The sequence below is a fragment of the Kryptolebias marmoratus genome, linkage group LG1 (genome assembly GCF_001649575.2).
Source record: "Kryptolebias marmoratus isolate JLee-2015 linkage group LG1, ASM164957v2, whole genome shotgun sequence".
Classification (NCBI taxonomy): domain Eukaryota; kingdom Metazoa; phylum Chordata; class Actinopteri; order Cyprinodontiformes; family Rivulidae; genus Kryptolebias; species Kryptolebias marmoratus.
Genome location: NC_051430.1, coordinates 30,907,447 through 30,921,058, shown reverse-complemented (window position 1 = coordinate 30,921,058; position 13,612 = coordinate 30,907,447). Strand labels below are relative to the sequence as shown.

The following is a 13,612-nucleotide window of genomic DNA, read 5'->3' as shown; positions in this document are numbered from 1 at the left end:
TGCTGCTCGAGCTGATTCTTTTACTTTTCTTACATGTTTCATGTTCAGCTTTGGGCTTTTTCATCTCTGCTGCTGAAAACAAAAGGGTTTTTTTTTTAGAACGAATTGTCTTCATCAGAACTGAAGGAGAAGGAATCTGGAGAATAAATCTTCAGTTTTGATCCGTCTGTCTGATGTTTCAGTGACAGAAGAGGTTTATTGTTTCTGAGTTACTCCTCGGAAACAAATAAAAACCTGCTGAAGAGAGGAAAACTCTCCAAACGATAAATATTTAGAGCTGCAGAACGTTTAGAAACATCAGCAACAGAAGGATCAGATTTTAACTCTGACTCAGTGATGCTGTCAGTGAAAACAAGTTTTATGGATTCAAAAGAGAAACATTAACAATTAAAGGCTGAGCATTCATGTCGTTGGTGCTCAGAGCATCTGTTCAGGCTGACTTTCAGCTACTACCACGTTACTTTAGCTCATTATCTGTAAAATTAGGGGGTTTGTGTTGGCTACGGTTGGTTAGCTGTGGCGGCCATCTTGAATTGGGTTGACGCTAAAGGTTGCAGACGTTCATTCAGTATGAGTTTCATTAAAGTGGCTCCAGATAAAGTTGGTGAGATATTTTGCCAACAGACAGACGGAGTTGATGCCAACTGGTGGAAAAAAAGTTTTAGACAGAGATCTGAGCTCAGAGTGTGATGTAGGGAACATTCAGCTCAATTTTAGTCCATTATCTGTGAAACTAGCTGAGTTAGAATTAGTCAGTTAGTGGCGGCCATCTTGACTCCAAAGATCAGGTGATTACTTTCTGAAAGTTTCATTAAAATTCGTCCAGGGGTTCAGGATAGCATAATAAGCTAGCAAACAAACAGATGAACACACGCACACAAAAACATCATCGCCCGCCAACACCAGGCGGGCGATCATCAGTCCGCGGGAAAAGAAAGACCTTCCCGTTTGTTTCCCGGAACCACAGATGGCGGTAAGGAGTTTGCACCCAGCCGGAAGAGTTTAGCGGACGCACACGGTCCGTCCCGTTAATGCTCCGCCGTTGGCTGCACGCGCTGCGGTTTAAATCTGAACAAAGTTTGTCGGAGATGAAGGAGGACGAACCGGAGAGGAGCGGCTGATCTCAGGTTCGAGCCGAGCTGCACGAGACTGTTCGCTGTTTTAATGAAACAAACAAACAATAAACAACAAGCAGCGTGTTGTTGTTTGTTGTTGTTGTTTACAGAGGGTTGTCTGTAAAATCCAGTTCATCCATGGTTTCCAGTTCAAAGGTTTGTTTGCTGCTGTCTGTTAGCAAAATATGTCATAAATGTTAAACCCTCAGGAAGTGTTTTAATGTCACTGGATGAACATCCAACCTCATTACAACCTCATTTAAGATGGCCGCCACACGCAGCTGTGTTTTAATTCAGTTTTACAGCTGTTGAGTGGTAGTAGCTGAGAGTCATGAGCAGCTCATACTGACTGTTTCAGATTATCATTAATTAAGTTTAAGGTTTGACTGAAACGAGTCCATCATCAGATGAGCTGAGAGTAACACGGCGGGTGATATGCATTCCTGTTTGTTTAAAACTTAAATGTTTTGTTTCTTTATGATCATTTATACGTTCAGTTGCTGTTTTGTCTTTTTGCCCGTTTTTTGTAGTTTGTTTAAACTTTCCTTTTCCTTTAACATCATTTATTTAATTGTTTGTTTGTCGTCAGATATTGTTTTTGTTTACAACAAACAGGACCAGTTTTCTCATCCTCATCTCTTCCTCCTCCTCAGGATGGAGCTCTCATCTCTCCTTCATCACCTTCATCTCTCCTCCTCCCCCTCATCAGGGAAGCCCCGCCCATCTCCTCCTCTTCCTCCAATCACAGAGCTCCTCTCTTGGCTGCAGAAGAAGCTGATTATTGCAGCTGATAAACCCTCTGAGAGCAGCTCCCTGATTGGTCAAGTGGAGCAGGTCTTCCAGGCCGCAGATCCTGATTGGCTGTTCTCTCTGGCCTCAGATGATCAAGACAGCAGGTGGGCGGAGCTTCAGGAGGCGTACAGCTCTGTGATCGGCGCTCTGATTGGCTGTGCAGCTCTGCCTCTCTGTGAGGATGACTGCAGCTCTCTGAACACTGCAGCCTATCAGAGCGTTCCGAGTCAAGCCGTGGCAGTAAGCTCCGCCCTCACAGCACTGCTGGGACACTGGGATGGAGGGGGCGGGGCCAAAGGCAGTTTGACCAGGCTGCTTTTTGCTGTGGCTCCACCCATCTGCGTGTTCTCTGTCACACACTTCCAGGTGAGTCAGCGAACTTCCTGCGTGATGCTGTGAGCTGGAGTCGGTGCTGATGCTGACAGTTTTTAGATGAAACTCTAAAAACATCTGACTGGCTCAGCCTGACGAGTCCGTCAGCATCAGCACCAACTCCAGCTCACAGCATCAGAGTGACGTTTGTTTTGAAGTCCTGCTGTCATCTCTGTGAGTCACTAATATTTAAACCTTTGGTTCGGCGCAGCAGTTCAAAGCATTAAAGCTCAAATCTGATTGGCTCATCAGGGATGACATCATCTTGTGGTTCTGCTGACCGCTCAGGTGTGTTTCTGCTGCAGGATCAGGCGTGGACCAGCGCCGCCTCCAGGACAGCGGCACGGCGCCTTAACGGGGCGCTGCTGAGGGCGGGCAGCTGGACAGACTCCGCCCACCTCCTGATGGGGGACGGGGAGAACAGAGGGATTCTGGGAGGAGTCCTGGACCTCCTGCAGCCTCAGCTCACTAAGTGAGACTTGACCTCTGACCTCTCTGTTGTTTTGTGAACATCTTTTTGCAGGAAGTGTTGTTTTCAGAACCTGTTTGTGTGAACCGGGTTCTGATTGGTTCTGATTGTCTCGCAGGGATTCATGGCAGCGCTGTGAGGCCGTGAAGCTGGTGTTTGGATGGACCCTCCTGCAGGTCAGTTTGACCTTTGACCTTTCCTCAGGCCTTATGTCATTAATCCACACGTCTCCGTTTCTTACAGGTGACCCGCCCCTTCCTGTCCCCCCACCTGCCCCGCCTCCTGCCCCCCTCCCTCCTGCTCAACGACCACTACAAGCCAGAGAACTGCATGCTGGGAGTTCGCTGCCTGCACCACATCGTGCTGAACACGGTCAGAACATTTCCTCGTTTGGGTCAGTTGGTCCTGGGTGAAGCTGAAACCGAGCCGTTAGAGCTGAAAGAAGCTGAACACCAGCTGGAAGCTAAACGTAGCAACGAGCTAGTTAAAAGCTAAAAGGACCAGCATGGCCGCTAAAAGTTAAAGAAAACGGAAAAATGAAATTTATTAACATTTAAACAACGATGACTGCTGTGTGTCAGACTGATGATGATAAGGATGGTGATGATGATGATGTGTTTTCAGCCTGCTGCAGATCTTCGTCAGTTTAACACAGCTGAGGTTCTGTATCAGGCTCTGTTCAAACACCTGTACACGAGCGAGGCTGCTGTCATCCAGGTAACACGCACACACACACACGCACACACACACACACCCTCACTGCACATGCTCAGTGTCCTCGTCCCCTCTCTGTCCCGGCAGCTCGTCCTCTCCTGTCTCCTCGACCTGCTGCTGGTTCTGGAGAAGCCCCCCATCTCACTCAGCCCCGCCTCCTCGCGCAGGAAGTCCTGTCACCACGACGACGTGCTGGGCCTGGTCCTGACCCACATGGAGGTGGAGCATAAGGTGGTGCTGCGACGCGTCTATGCCTCGGCTCTGCCGCTCTACGTGGAGAGGTGCGTTTGATTTTGTTTTTCATCACAGAACACGGAGACGAGTTCTGGAGCTAAAAGCAACAAAGGAAGCTAAAGAATTTTTATTAACTCAGTTTGCAGCGCTCCTCTCACACAGAAGGGGGCGCTGCAGCTGAACTGGGGTCAGTTTCAGAATTTAAAGTTTGTTTTTCTGCATCAAACTTCAGCTCACCTTTAGCTGTTTTAACCATTCAGGTATCAAATGTTCGGCTCATTCAGGTAATGGTAAACGGTCTGCACTTCTTTTGCTCTTTATGTAATCTGAGGACCTCAAAGCGCTTCACACTACAGTCACTCACTCATTCATACATTGAAGTGAAGTGTCTTGCTCAAGGACACAACGGTTGAGACCGACGGAGCGGGGACTCGAACCAGCAACCCTCCGGTTACAGAACAAACCCCACCTCACTGACAAGATCAGTGCTGTGACTTTTAGACTTTATTTAGCTTTTTTAGCTTCATTTAAACTCAGATTATTGAATTTTATCTTATTTTAGCTTTTTATTTCATGAATTTAAGCTTTTAGCTACTATTCTGATGATTTAGACGGTTTTCATCCACCTGGCTTCGGCTGCTGTTTTACTGGTTTTAGCTACAGTTTTGCTCATTTTAGCTTTTGTTAAAGTTGAGCTTCAGCGTTTAGATTTAAAATGTTTTTATTTGTTTTCATTCCAGAAGCCTCCAGCTGCTCTTCAGTCTGAACAGGAAGTGAACAGGTAACACACCTGTTCACTTCCTGTTCAGGCCCTCCAGCAGGTGGGTGGGGCTTACGACAGTGTCTCAGGTGCGTTTGTTTTCCATGCGCAGGATGGGCGTGGCCGTGTGCAGACACCTGCGGCGGGTGGAGCGAGTGGTGCTGGGATACCTGGAGGTCAGGGATCCACCTGAGGAGACCAGCCGGCTGAAGATCCTGGAGGCGCTGCAGGGAACGACCAGAGGGGCGTGGCCACGGTGCGGACACACGCGCACACACACTCACACACCATCAGTGTTACCCAGGATGGATGAAGGTCTCCACCTTCTCCTGCTCAGAGCTGAAGTCCGAACGTATTTTATTAGTTTTTAGCTGCCAGGTTGGATTTTTGTGGTTCCTTAGAACCAGTTTCAGTTCAGGCGTTCAAAACTTGTTTCCTGTCTTTGTTGGCTGACCTCTGACCCTCAGGATGGCGTGTCGCGTCGACCCGCTCCTGCGTTGTTTGCTGCGTCTGCTGGTCGACGTCTCGTCGGACTCGAGCCTCGACGACTCGGTTCGACAGCAGCTGATGGCTCAAAGCTCCGCCTCCATCCAGCTGCTGGACGCCTGTTCGCACGGACGCGTGCAGGTGAGTCACCTGGTGTCAGAGCACTTCCTGTTCAGGAGGCTCGGCCAATCAAATTCAAACAGGAAGCAGCTGAAAGTTGATTTTAGGCCGATGTAAACGTTAAGATTCGTACGTCAAAAAAAGGAGCAAAACACGACAAATATTTACAGATTTTATTGGAAACAAGTTTTAAATATAAAATGTTTAGAGTCTTACAGATTCAATAAATGTTGGAAAAAAGTTACATGAGAAAAATAAGTTAAATACTTTAAAATAAAGAAAATAAATGATGTTGGCAGAAAGACTCCGCCTGCAGGTGGCGCTGTCGTTTCTGTAGAATAATCTGCTTCTTCTTTCATTTTTACCTTCCTGTCCGTCAGCGGCGCCTGCAGCGTGTCGACAGCAGCTGCTGCAGCGCCAAGGTTCTCGGTTGCCTGGCAACAGCGACGGCAGAGAGGCGAAGCAGCTCACCTGTCACACCTGAAGGCGAAGCTTTGGGACAGACGGACACTTGAACAGGAACGCAGATCTGCAGGGTCAGAACTCTTAATGACGTTATTAATAAAGTTTTTTTTATATAACTTATGAAACAGGTTCTGCTCTTCGACCCGTCTGGTTTTAAGATCCGAGCGTTTTCATTGGTCGTCGAGCCGCTCGGACTCCTCAGAACGATGAAACCTGCAGGTCTGTGGTTCTGAGCAGCAGGTCTGGTCTGTGTTTGGGTCCCAGTCAGCTCTCCTTAATCTCCAGAAGCCTCACGGTTCAGTTCTCCTGTTGGTTCCACAGACGGCGGCGCCGCCGGGCCTGAAGAACCCAAACAGTTCCTTCAGATCACCGATTTACTGAAAACAAGTTTATAACAAGAAACTGAACTTTTCTGAAGCATGCTAACAGTTTCCATCCGTTTCCAGTCTTTATGCTAAGCTAAGCTAAGCATCTCGTGTCTTTGAAGGTATCCCCTTTAAAATCTTTCTGCTAATCAATAAAAACAGTTTGTGAGGCAGAACGGCGCCCCCTGAAGGTCAGGAGGCTGACGTTACCTGACAGGTGAGGGAGTCCAGACTCCTCTGAGCCTCCTGACAGTCTGACAGCAAATCAGCCAGTCTACACACACACACACACAGAAAACACGATGCAACTTCACATTAAAAGCCTTCCTGTGACGTTTTATTGTGAAAGGCTGCAGGTGTCTCACCTGTCAGCAGCTGTCTGGATCTTGTCTTCCAGCTGTTGGAAATCCTGATGTCGGCTCCTCAGAGCCTCCTCCTCTTCATGCCTCCTCCTCCTCAGCTGCTCTGCCTCCTCCTGCAGCTCCCTGCGAAGCAGATCACATGACGGCGATGAAGAGGAATGCCTATCGCCCGCTGCCTGTTTATGTATGACCTCAGAACGACTCTCAGCTACAACCAAACTCAGTCTGTAAAACTAAATTTCTGCGCTTTCTGAGGTCGATTAGCTGCGGCGGCCATCTTTAACTGCACTGACTCTGAAAGTTTCACTGAAATCCGTTCAGAGGCTCATCAGATATTTTGCTAACAGACATCATTATCAAAGATTCAGAATACACCAAACAACAAAGAGTAGAAAATGATAAATGACAGAAAGATAAAAGATGAATAAAGTGAATTTAAAAAGATGACAGAAGAGCAGCTCTCTGCTGAGGTCAAAGGTTACCTGAGATGCTGTGCAGCCTCCAGCAGACAGGTGGCGCTGTCCTGAAGTCTGAGCTGCAGAACGGCGGCCTGAAGGAGACGGACCAATCAGAGCAGGGCCTGGGGTCACCTGTTTCCTGTTTGTTTGTTTACCTGTCCCCGGGCCGTGTGTCGGCTGCTCTGAGCCTCCAGCAGCAGCCTGTCTGCTTCTCGAAGCTCCGCTCGTCTCTTCAGCAGAGTTTTCTCCAAACACTCCACCTCATCACACACCTGCGTCACACACCTGTAAACACACACACGTGTTTAAGCTGAGGGCCAGTGAAAGGCAGGTGATACTGTTTTTACCTGTGTGTGTTACCTGACTTGTCTCAGTTTCAGTCGGAGCTGTTTGGTTTCCATCCGCAGCTTCTTCTTCTCTTCCTCCAGTCGCTCTGCGTGCACGCACTCTGACACACACCCGCCTCCCTGCTGAAGGGTCGCAGGCACACACACACACACACACACACAAACCCACACGTTAATCAGCTGTTTTTAGTTGTACCACAGCATCAAAAACTGTGAACATTTAATATTTTTCTAAGAGGCAGTGGACGCTCACCGTGGCTCTGTGCTCGGGGATGTTGCAATGCAGAGCAGCGCCCCCTGCTGGAGGGCCACAGAGCAGCCAGGTGGGGCCCATCGGGGGGGTCTGAGGGTCCCAGATCCCAGCAGAGAGGCCTGCAGCTGGGTGAGGAGGAGGAGGAGGAGGAGGAGGAGCCCCCCCTCTGGAGCTGCCATCAGACTCTGCAGGCTCTGAACACACACACTCCCCCTCCAGGTGTCGCCCCCTGTCAGGAGAACTGAGGTACTGCAGCTCCAGGCCGGAGTCCTGAGTCCCCTGAGAGACCAGACTGGGAACCTGAAATGGATAAAAACGGATTTATTTCCACAACTGAAGAAAAACAGATTTTAGTTTCTGGATCAAATCAATTTAACTTTTTTATTTTATTCATTTGATCTAAATTTGTTTGTTAAAAAAATCCCAGAAAATAAACAAACAAACAAGAAGACTCGAGTTCTGCTTGAAAAAACCCAGATCACTGTTCTCACACTGAGTCCTCCATCCTCAGCCCTGGTCCCGGTCCTGGTCCTGGTTCTGATCCGGTCCAGTTTCTGCCTCAGTCTGTGGTTCTGACTCTGAGCCCGGTCCAGTTCTGCCTTCAGCTGCTCCACAGAAGTTCGGTTCTGCTGCGGCTCGTCCAAACGTCCCTGAGGAAATAAAAGCAGAACTCTGACCCGGTTTCATTGGGTCAGCTGATTGAACAGGATCTGATCTGGTTCTGTCCTGACCTGAGGGTCCAGCAGGTCCACAGAGTCGTTCAGAACCTTCAGCTGTTCTGTGGTGGATCTCAGCTGTTCTGCTGCCAGCCGCTCTGCGCCGCTCGTGGACCTCCTGAGCTGCCGTAGCTTCCTGCTGAGACGCTCGACGCTCCTCTGGTGGCCGACGCTCAGCGAACGCAGCTGCACAGAGATCAGAACCAGAACCAATCCAGGCTGGGCCTGCTGCATCGTGGATAGTGTGTGATGACAGGTTTATACGGCGGTGACCTCTGACCTCCTGCTGCAGAGCGTCCTTCTCCTGCTCGACGTCCTGAAGCTGCTGACGGGTCGATTCCAGCTGCTCCTCCTGCAGGTCCAACAACATCCCATCAATCAGAACCACAAAGGACAGAACTGGACTAAACTCAGAAAGTTCTGATCCGGGTCTCAGTTCTCTGAGCTGCCTTCATCCAGCAGTGATGAAGAGGGTGGAGCGAGGGATTTTCTGTAATCTGAGTTTCTGCTCACAGCTACGATCTAAACCATGGGTGGGTTCTGTCAGAACCTCCACCTGTCTGTCAGCCTCTGAACGCATCCAGAACCTCTGACAGCTCCGTGCAGACTGTTCCTAACAGAACCTGTCGGGCCGAGACCGAGACACAAATGTTTCTGCTGACTCTTCCAGGAAATTACTTTGGACTTCTGCTGGTTTTATTTCTTATCTCCATTTCTCCTGAACATTTTCAGAGGAATGTTTGTACCTCTGACCTTTGACCTGACCTAATTCAGGTATAAAATGGCTCCTAAACGCCAGGAACAGATCTGTGTCGACTCCTTCAGAGTCTGGAGAACTGAGGAGTGGATCAGAGGTTCTGAACCTAGAACTGTACCAGAGGCCCAGAATGACCCGTCAGGTTGACACCTACTGACCAGGTTCTGCTGAACGAGTCGGGTTCTGCTCTCGGATCTGCACAGCTTTGTTCTGAGTCTCTGCAGCTTGTCCTGCTCAGCAGCGTGGGTTCGCTGGCCCTGGGTCCGCCGGTCCTGGGTCAGCCGGTCCTGGGTCTGCTGGTCCTGGGTCAGCCGGTCCTGGGTCAGCAGCCTGGATTTGTGCTTCTGGCTGTGGTTCTGCTGCAGTGCTTGTGTGCTGGTTCTGGTCCCATAGAGCTGCAGGTCTTCAGGACTGATGAGGGACAGAGGACAGTTTGAGACAAACCCAGCAGAGACACAGCTGCAGGTTTTTGTCCAGCTGACAGATCAAACTGTCAAAATAAAGAAACCAATCAGAAGAAGTTCAAAATGTGCTGAAATATTTTACTTTGAACTAATCCGTTTGTTTCTGTCAGAACCTAAAAGCAAAAAGGAGTTCCTCTGTTTTATAAAAATCAGAACAAAGATTAAAAGAAGTGAAACTAAATTCAGATGATCAGAAAGTAAAAATTAAAACTAATGTTAAAACAAAACGAACGCTGAAATCAGCTGAAGGAGCTGAAACTGAGCTGCTGAAGCTAAAAGAAGCAGAACATCAGCTAAAACTTATATAAAAAGCTGCAGAGATAGATTGTAAAAACTGTAGTGTAAAAAAGAAAACAGGTGAACGATGACTCAGCGTTTATGAAGCAGAACCACTCAGACCCGTTCTGACTGGTTTATTTGATTGGGTCATTTTGGTTCTGATTGGACCTGGTCAGTCAGTGAACGACCGATCCAGTAGTTTAATGGTTAATCTGTTGTGTCCTGGGTTTATCAACCTGTTTAAATCTGGTTCCCTCCGGTCCTCCTGCTGTTCTGATAAAACAGCTGTGAAGTGGTCCAGCTGGGTCCTGGTCCGGTCCGACCGGGCCTGAAGTCTCTGCAGAGATGAGTCTTCCTGCAGACAGAAAGAAATCTGATGGATTATTTCCTTTATTTGGTCCGAACAGATTCAAGTTTTTTACATGTAAAATTAAACCTGCAGCCTTACATGCCGTGTTAGCTCCGCCCTCAGCTGCAGAAGCTCCGCCTCCAGCTCCACCTGTCTGTCTTTCAGAGACTGAGCCTCCAACCACAGAGCAGACAGCTCCACCTGCTGGACACAAAGGGTGTTGTATTTGAGGACATGCCGTAAACTCTGACCTGTGTGTGTGTGTGTGTGTGTTGGTGTTGTGTTTGAGGACATGCCGTAAACTCTGACCTGTGTGTGTGTGTGTGTGTGTTGGTGTTGTGTTTGAGGACATGCCGTAAACTCTGACCTCTGTGTGTGCTGGTGTTGTGTTCGAGGACATGTTGTAAACTTTGACCTGTGTGTGTGTTGGTGTTGCGTTTGAGGACATGTCGTAAACTCTGACCTGTGTGTGTGTTGGTGTTGTGTTCGAGGACATGCCGTAAACTCTGACCTGTGTGTGTGTTGGTGCAGTGTCCTCCAGCTGCCTGCAGTGTCTCTGAGCGTCCTCCAGGAGGCGCTGCAGACTCTGGTTTTCAGCCTGTAAGATGTCAACCTGCTGCTGAGAGCGATGAGCCTGAAACACAAACAGGAAGTCTCATGTCGTATTTCACCTGAACGCCTCGTCTGTTCACCTTCAGATGCAGGTTTCTGTCGAGTAATCGATTGTTCCTGGAGAACACAGATGGCTCTGACTAACTCCTGGGTGTCTTCGGTTACCCGTGTATAGTCTGATCCCATCTGTTTGTACCTGCAGTCTGAGTCCTCTCAGGTACTCCTGAAGTCCACAGATCACGTCCTTCAAGTCCCTCTGAAGAGCCTCATTGGCCAGGATCTGACCTGCAGGACGAAGACGAGACAAACGCCTGGTGAGTCAAACAGCCAATCAGAGAGACTGCGTTCTCAGAGCTGCTCTTTGATTGGTCGGATTTCTCCTCACTGTCGGTCAGCTGCTGCTCCAGCTCTCTGATCTCCTGCGTCTCCATGGCGATGCGTGACAGCAGGTCGTCGAGGCGACCCTCCATCTCACTCTGCTTCCTGCCGGACGGCGGTGACGTCACATGGGCCTGGGAGGGAGTCAATCAGAGCACAGCAAAGCACTTTTAAACAGAGACCCAAGCAACAACAACGACCTGTAGGTGACCAGAACCAGACCAGGAGGACCTGGAGGATCAGGAGAACCTGGGTCTAAGGCGGGTGTTTGAGGTTTAACAGAACCCAGAGGTCGGGTACAGCTGTGACTACAACCCAGAAAGATTTATAAAACCTATTTTGATTAAAGTCCATCTGATTAAGTGCTGGGATCTGTCTACTTCCTGGGTTCTGGATCTGGACCCACTGAAGCCTCCATAGAGGCTCAGAGAAACGGAGGACGTGGAGGACATGAATGACATGGAGGACGTGGAGGACACGGAGGTCCGGATGAGCCAGTCTGCCTCAGTCAGAGATTTAACGATGGATTAAAAACAGTTCAGTCCAGGATGAGACTCGGGTTCTGGACCTCGGTCTTTGTCAGAGCAACAAACCTTTTCTGAAAGTGAGACGTTGTCTCCTCTGCTTCCTCCACTCAGAAGGTCCGGCTCAGGGACAGGAGGACACATGACTGGGCTGACCTCTGACCCCTCCTGTTTGGGTCGATCTAAACAGGAAGTCTCGTCCTGCTGAACTAAATGTTTCCTGCTGGGAGCTGCAGTGCATCATGGGAAGCTGCTCTCAGCTGTAGGGGAGTGTTGTTGTTTGTGTTGTTGTACTCACAGCAGTCAGAAGTCTTCCTCCTCCTCTTCCTCCTCTTCACAGGGAGCTGATGGGTAAAATCCTCCTCATCTTCCTCATGTCTCCAGCTTCATCCTTTCTTCTTCTCTCCGTTACAAACTTCTCCTCCTCCTCCTCGTCTCTCTGATGTTCTTTGAATCAACACAGGACATCTTCCTCTCAGCCAATCAGAGAGCCGGCTGCTTGATGACCGCCCACCACCGACCAATAGGAACGGAGTAGAGCTGAGCCTCCCAGGAAGAGGGTGGAGTCAGGGCTTCTTAAAGAGACAGTAACCATTTTCTGCTCCAAACCTGAAACAAACAAACAAATAAGGAAAAGTTTGGGATAAAAACAGTTCAGATATTGTAGAAGATATAAAAAAACAGTCATTTTACAAGATTTTTTTTCTAATAATATATATTATAATATATACATAATATAATATGATATTTACATTTTTAAGTTTTAAATATTTGTGAAAATTCTTGTTTATGTGAAGGATTTAAAATGTGGTGGTTCCATGGACTCGTTGTTGAGAACCGGACCGACACTCACTGCTGTCTTCTCTCTTCTTCTGCCCCTCAACAAATCTGAGATAACCGAAGTGAAATGTCCTCTCTGAAACCTTTTGTTGCTCACAGGTCCTGTAGACACTGAACTGGTGCTGGTTAAAGAACCTTTAGTACTGTGGTTAACTGTCGTTCCACCAAGGTTCCACCAGGGTTCTCCGTTGGCCTTTTTGTTTTAAATGGTTTTAGAGCCTAGATTGTAACATCTTTTAGGCCTGTGGTGGTTTTAGTTTCCATCACTGGTCAGTTATGCTGGTTAATAAGCTTCTTATTTAACCTGTGACGAGTTGATGACAAGATGTCTCCTGAGACCCACCTGTGCTAATTACAGAACCAAATTAAAACTTCTCCTTCAGCCACAGCTGAACAGAAGCTTCGACACAAACACATAAGAAGCAGTAAAAAATACAATCAACATTTTTACTTTTTCCTCCTTCAGTAACTGTTTTCCATTTCAGTTCCAGGAGAAAATTACTTCCTGGTTAAGGTGTGTCTGTGTTCTGTGCACCTGTTCAGTGAGTTCCAGGTCCGGGTCCAGGTGGTGTCTCCCTGCTGCCTCCTTTAAGGACGCGATGTCTGGAGGATCAGTTGTAAAAAACAAACAGCTTCTTGGAGGCTGGGAGCCGTTCGGAGTTGAGTGAAGCTGACACCCCACCCGCGTGTCTGAGTGGTTAGTGCTCCGTTTGTGCAGGTTTGGTTTCTGAGATATTAAAAACTATTTTTCAGGTCATCCAGAGGTCACCATCTCCCCATCTTGCCCCAAAACAAACCAAAGTGGGCTACTTCGAAAGTGCTCCGTTTGTGCAGCTTTCCCTAATGACAATAAAAATTTAATTTCAGGCGACAACTGACTTAACCTAAATTGATGACTGTGGCCTGCGCTGGACATAACCACAAAGCAAGCATGTATTATTGTACAAGTTCAATTCTGCAGATTTTCAGCTGTTTTACAATGTGTACCTTTTTTTGTTTAGAACTTCAATAAAGATTTAGAACAAGAACAAATTTGTCTCATTTCAAGAAATGTTTTAAGATAGCAATGTTTTCTCACCAATATAGCTCTCCTGTCAACAGAGGACATGCAGCCATGATGTAATGTGTATAATTTGTATGACTGTTCAACTGTGCTTTGGTTTCGGAGATGGTCTGAACAATTATATTCACATTATTGACTTACTTTCTGTTGATTGTGCAGCAAACGGGTAAAAAAATAAGAAAAATAAATCAATAGCTAATATGCTAGTTGCTTCAGCAAATAAAGTTTTTGCACTGAGCATGGTCATGGTTCAACAAAGTTCATCCAAGTAATGTACTTAAAAATATTTAATAAATATTATTATTATTATTTTTTTTT

At 47.7% G+C, this 13,612-nt stretch overlaps 2 protein-coding genes across 7 annotated transcripts; one reads left to right on the top strand and one right to left on the bottom strand.

Moving 5' to 3' along the window:
• Positions 1-980: 980 nt before the first annotated feature.
• On the top strand, positions 981-7,657 carry tti2 (TELO2 interacting protein 2). 4 transcript variants are annotated; one of them, XM_017425837.3, is made up of 11 exons: positions 981-1,127; positions 1,769-2,273; positions 2,585-2,751; positions 2,867-2,924; positions 2,992-3,120; positions 3,373-3,465; positions 3,550-3,743; positions 4,569-4,712; positions 4,924-5,083; positions 5,443-5,598; positions 7,532-7,657. In XM_017425837.3, exons 2-10 carry the CDS (start codon positions 1,770-1,772, stop codon positions 5,575-5,577), a joined length of 1,584 nt encoding a protein of 527 aa, XP_017281326.1. In that variant the 5' UTR covers positions 981-1,127; position 1,769; the 3' UTR covers positions 5,578-5,598; positions 7,532-7,657. The 4 variants fall into 4 exon arrangements, with proteins under 4 accessions (XP_017281326.1, XP_037834391.1, XP_017281325.1 ...); XM_037978463.1 differs by lacking the exons at positions 5,443-5,598; positions 7,532-7,657 and adding an exon at positions 5,656-6,738; XM_017425836.3 differs by lacking the exon at positions 7,532-7,657 and having other exon boundaries at positions 5,443-5,655.
• Positions 5,644-11,824, bottom strand: cntrl (centriolin). Of its 3 annotated transcripts, none has more exons than XM_017425832.3 (17): positions 11,690-11,824; positions 10,875-11,001; positions 10,686-10,774; positions 10,389-10,511; positions 9,977-10,081; positions 9,765-9,883; positions 8,944-9,196; positions 8,309-8,380; positions 8,044-8,214; positions 7,804-7,962; positions 7,313-7,612; positions 7,073-7,182; positions 6,868-6,997; positions 6,737-6,804; positions 6,258-6,377; positions 6,103-6,166; positions 5,644-5,866 (listed from the first exon to the last, which is right to left on the bottom strand). In XM_017425832.3, the coding sequence occupies exons 2-17, from the start codon at positions 10,957-10,959 to the stop codon at positions 5,825-5,827; spliced, it is 2,010 nt and encodes a 669-aa protein (XP_017281321.1). In that variant the 5' UTR covers positions 10,960-11,001; positions 11,690-11,824; the 3' UTR covers positions 5,644-5,824. The 3 variants fall into 3 exon arrangements, with proteins under 3 accessions (XP_017281321.1, XP_037834385.1, XP_037834383.1); XM_037978457.1 differs by having other exon boundaries at positions 7,073-7,179; XM_037978455.1 differs by having other exon boundaries at positions 9,977-10,078.
• Positions 11,825-13,612: the final 1,788 nt, after the last annotated feature.

What these genes read in the sequence shown, in the direction of transcription:
- cntrl (XM_017425832.3), bottom strand. Translation starts at nt 10,959, where the DNA reads ATGGAGGGTCGCCTCGACGACCTGCTGTCACGCATCGCCATGGAGACG. An exon ending in GACTCGTTCAGCAGAACCTG is followed by an intron (nt 8,381 to 8,943) that starts GTCAGTAGGTGT and finishes TTGGACCTGCAG; the next exon opens with GAGGAGCAGCTGGAATCGAC. An exon ending in GACACACGGCCCGGGGACAG is followed by an intron (nt 6,805 to 6,867) that starts GTAAACAAACAA and finishes CGTCTCCTTCAG; the next exon opens with GCCGCCGTTCTGCAGCTCAG.
- tti2 (XM_017425837.3), top strand. Translation starts at nt 1,770, where the DNA reads ATGGAGCTCTCATCTCTCCTTCATCACCTTCATCTCTCCTCCTCCCCC. An exon ending in CTGCAGCCTCAGCTCACTAA is followed by an intron (nt 2,752 to 2,866) that starts GTGAGACTTGAC and finishes ATTGTCTCGCAG; the next exon opens with GGATTCATGGCAGCGCTGTG. An exon ending in GCGAGGCTGCTGTCATCCAG is followed by an intron (nt 3,466 to 3,549) that starts GTAACACGCACA and finishes CTGTCCCGGCAG; the next exon opens with CTCGTCCTCTCCTGTCTCCT.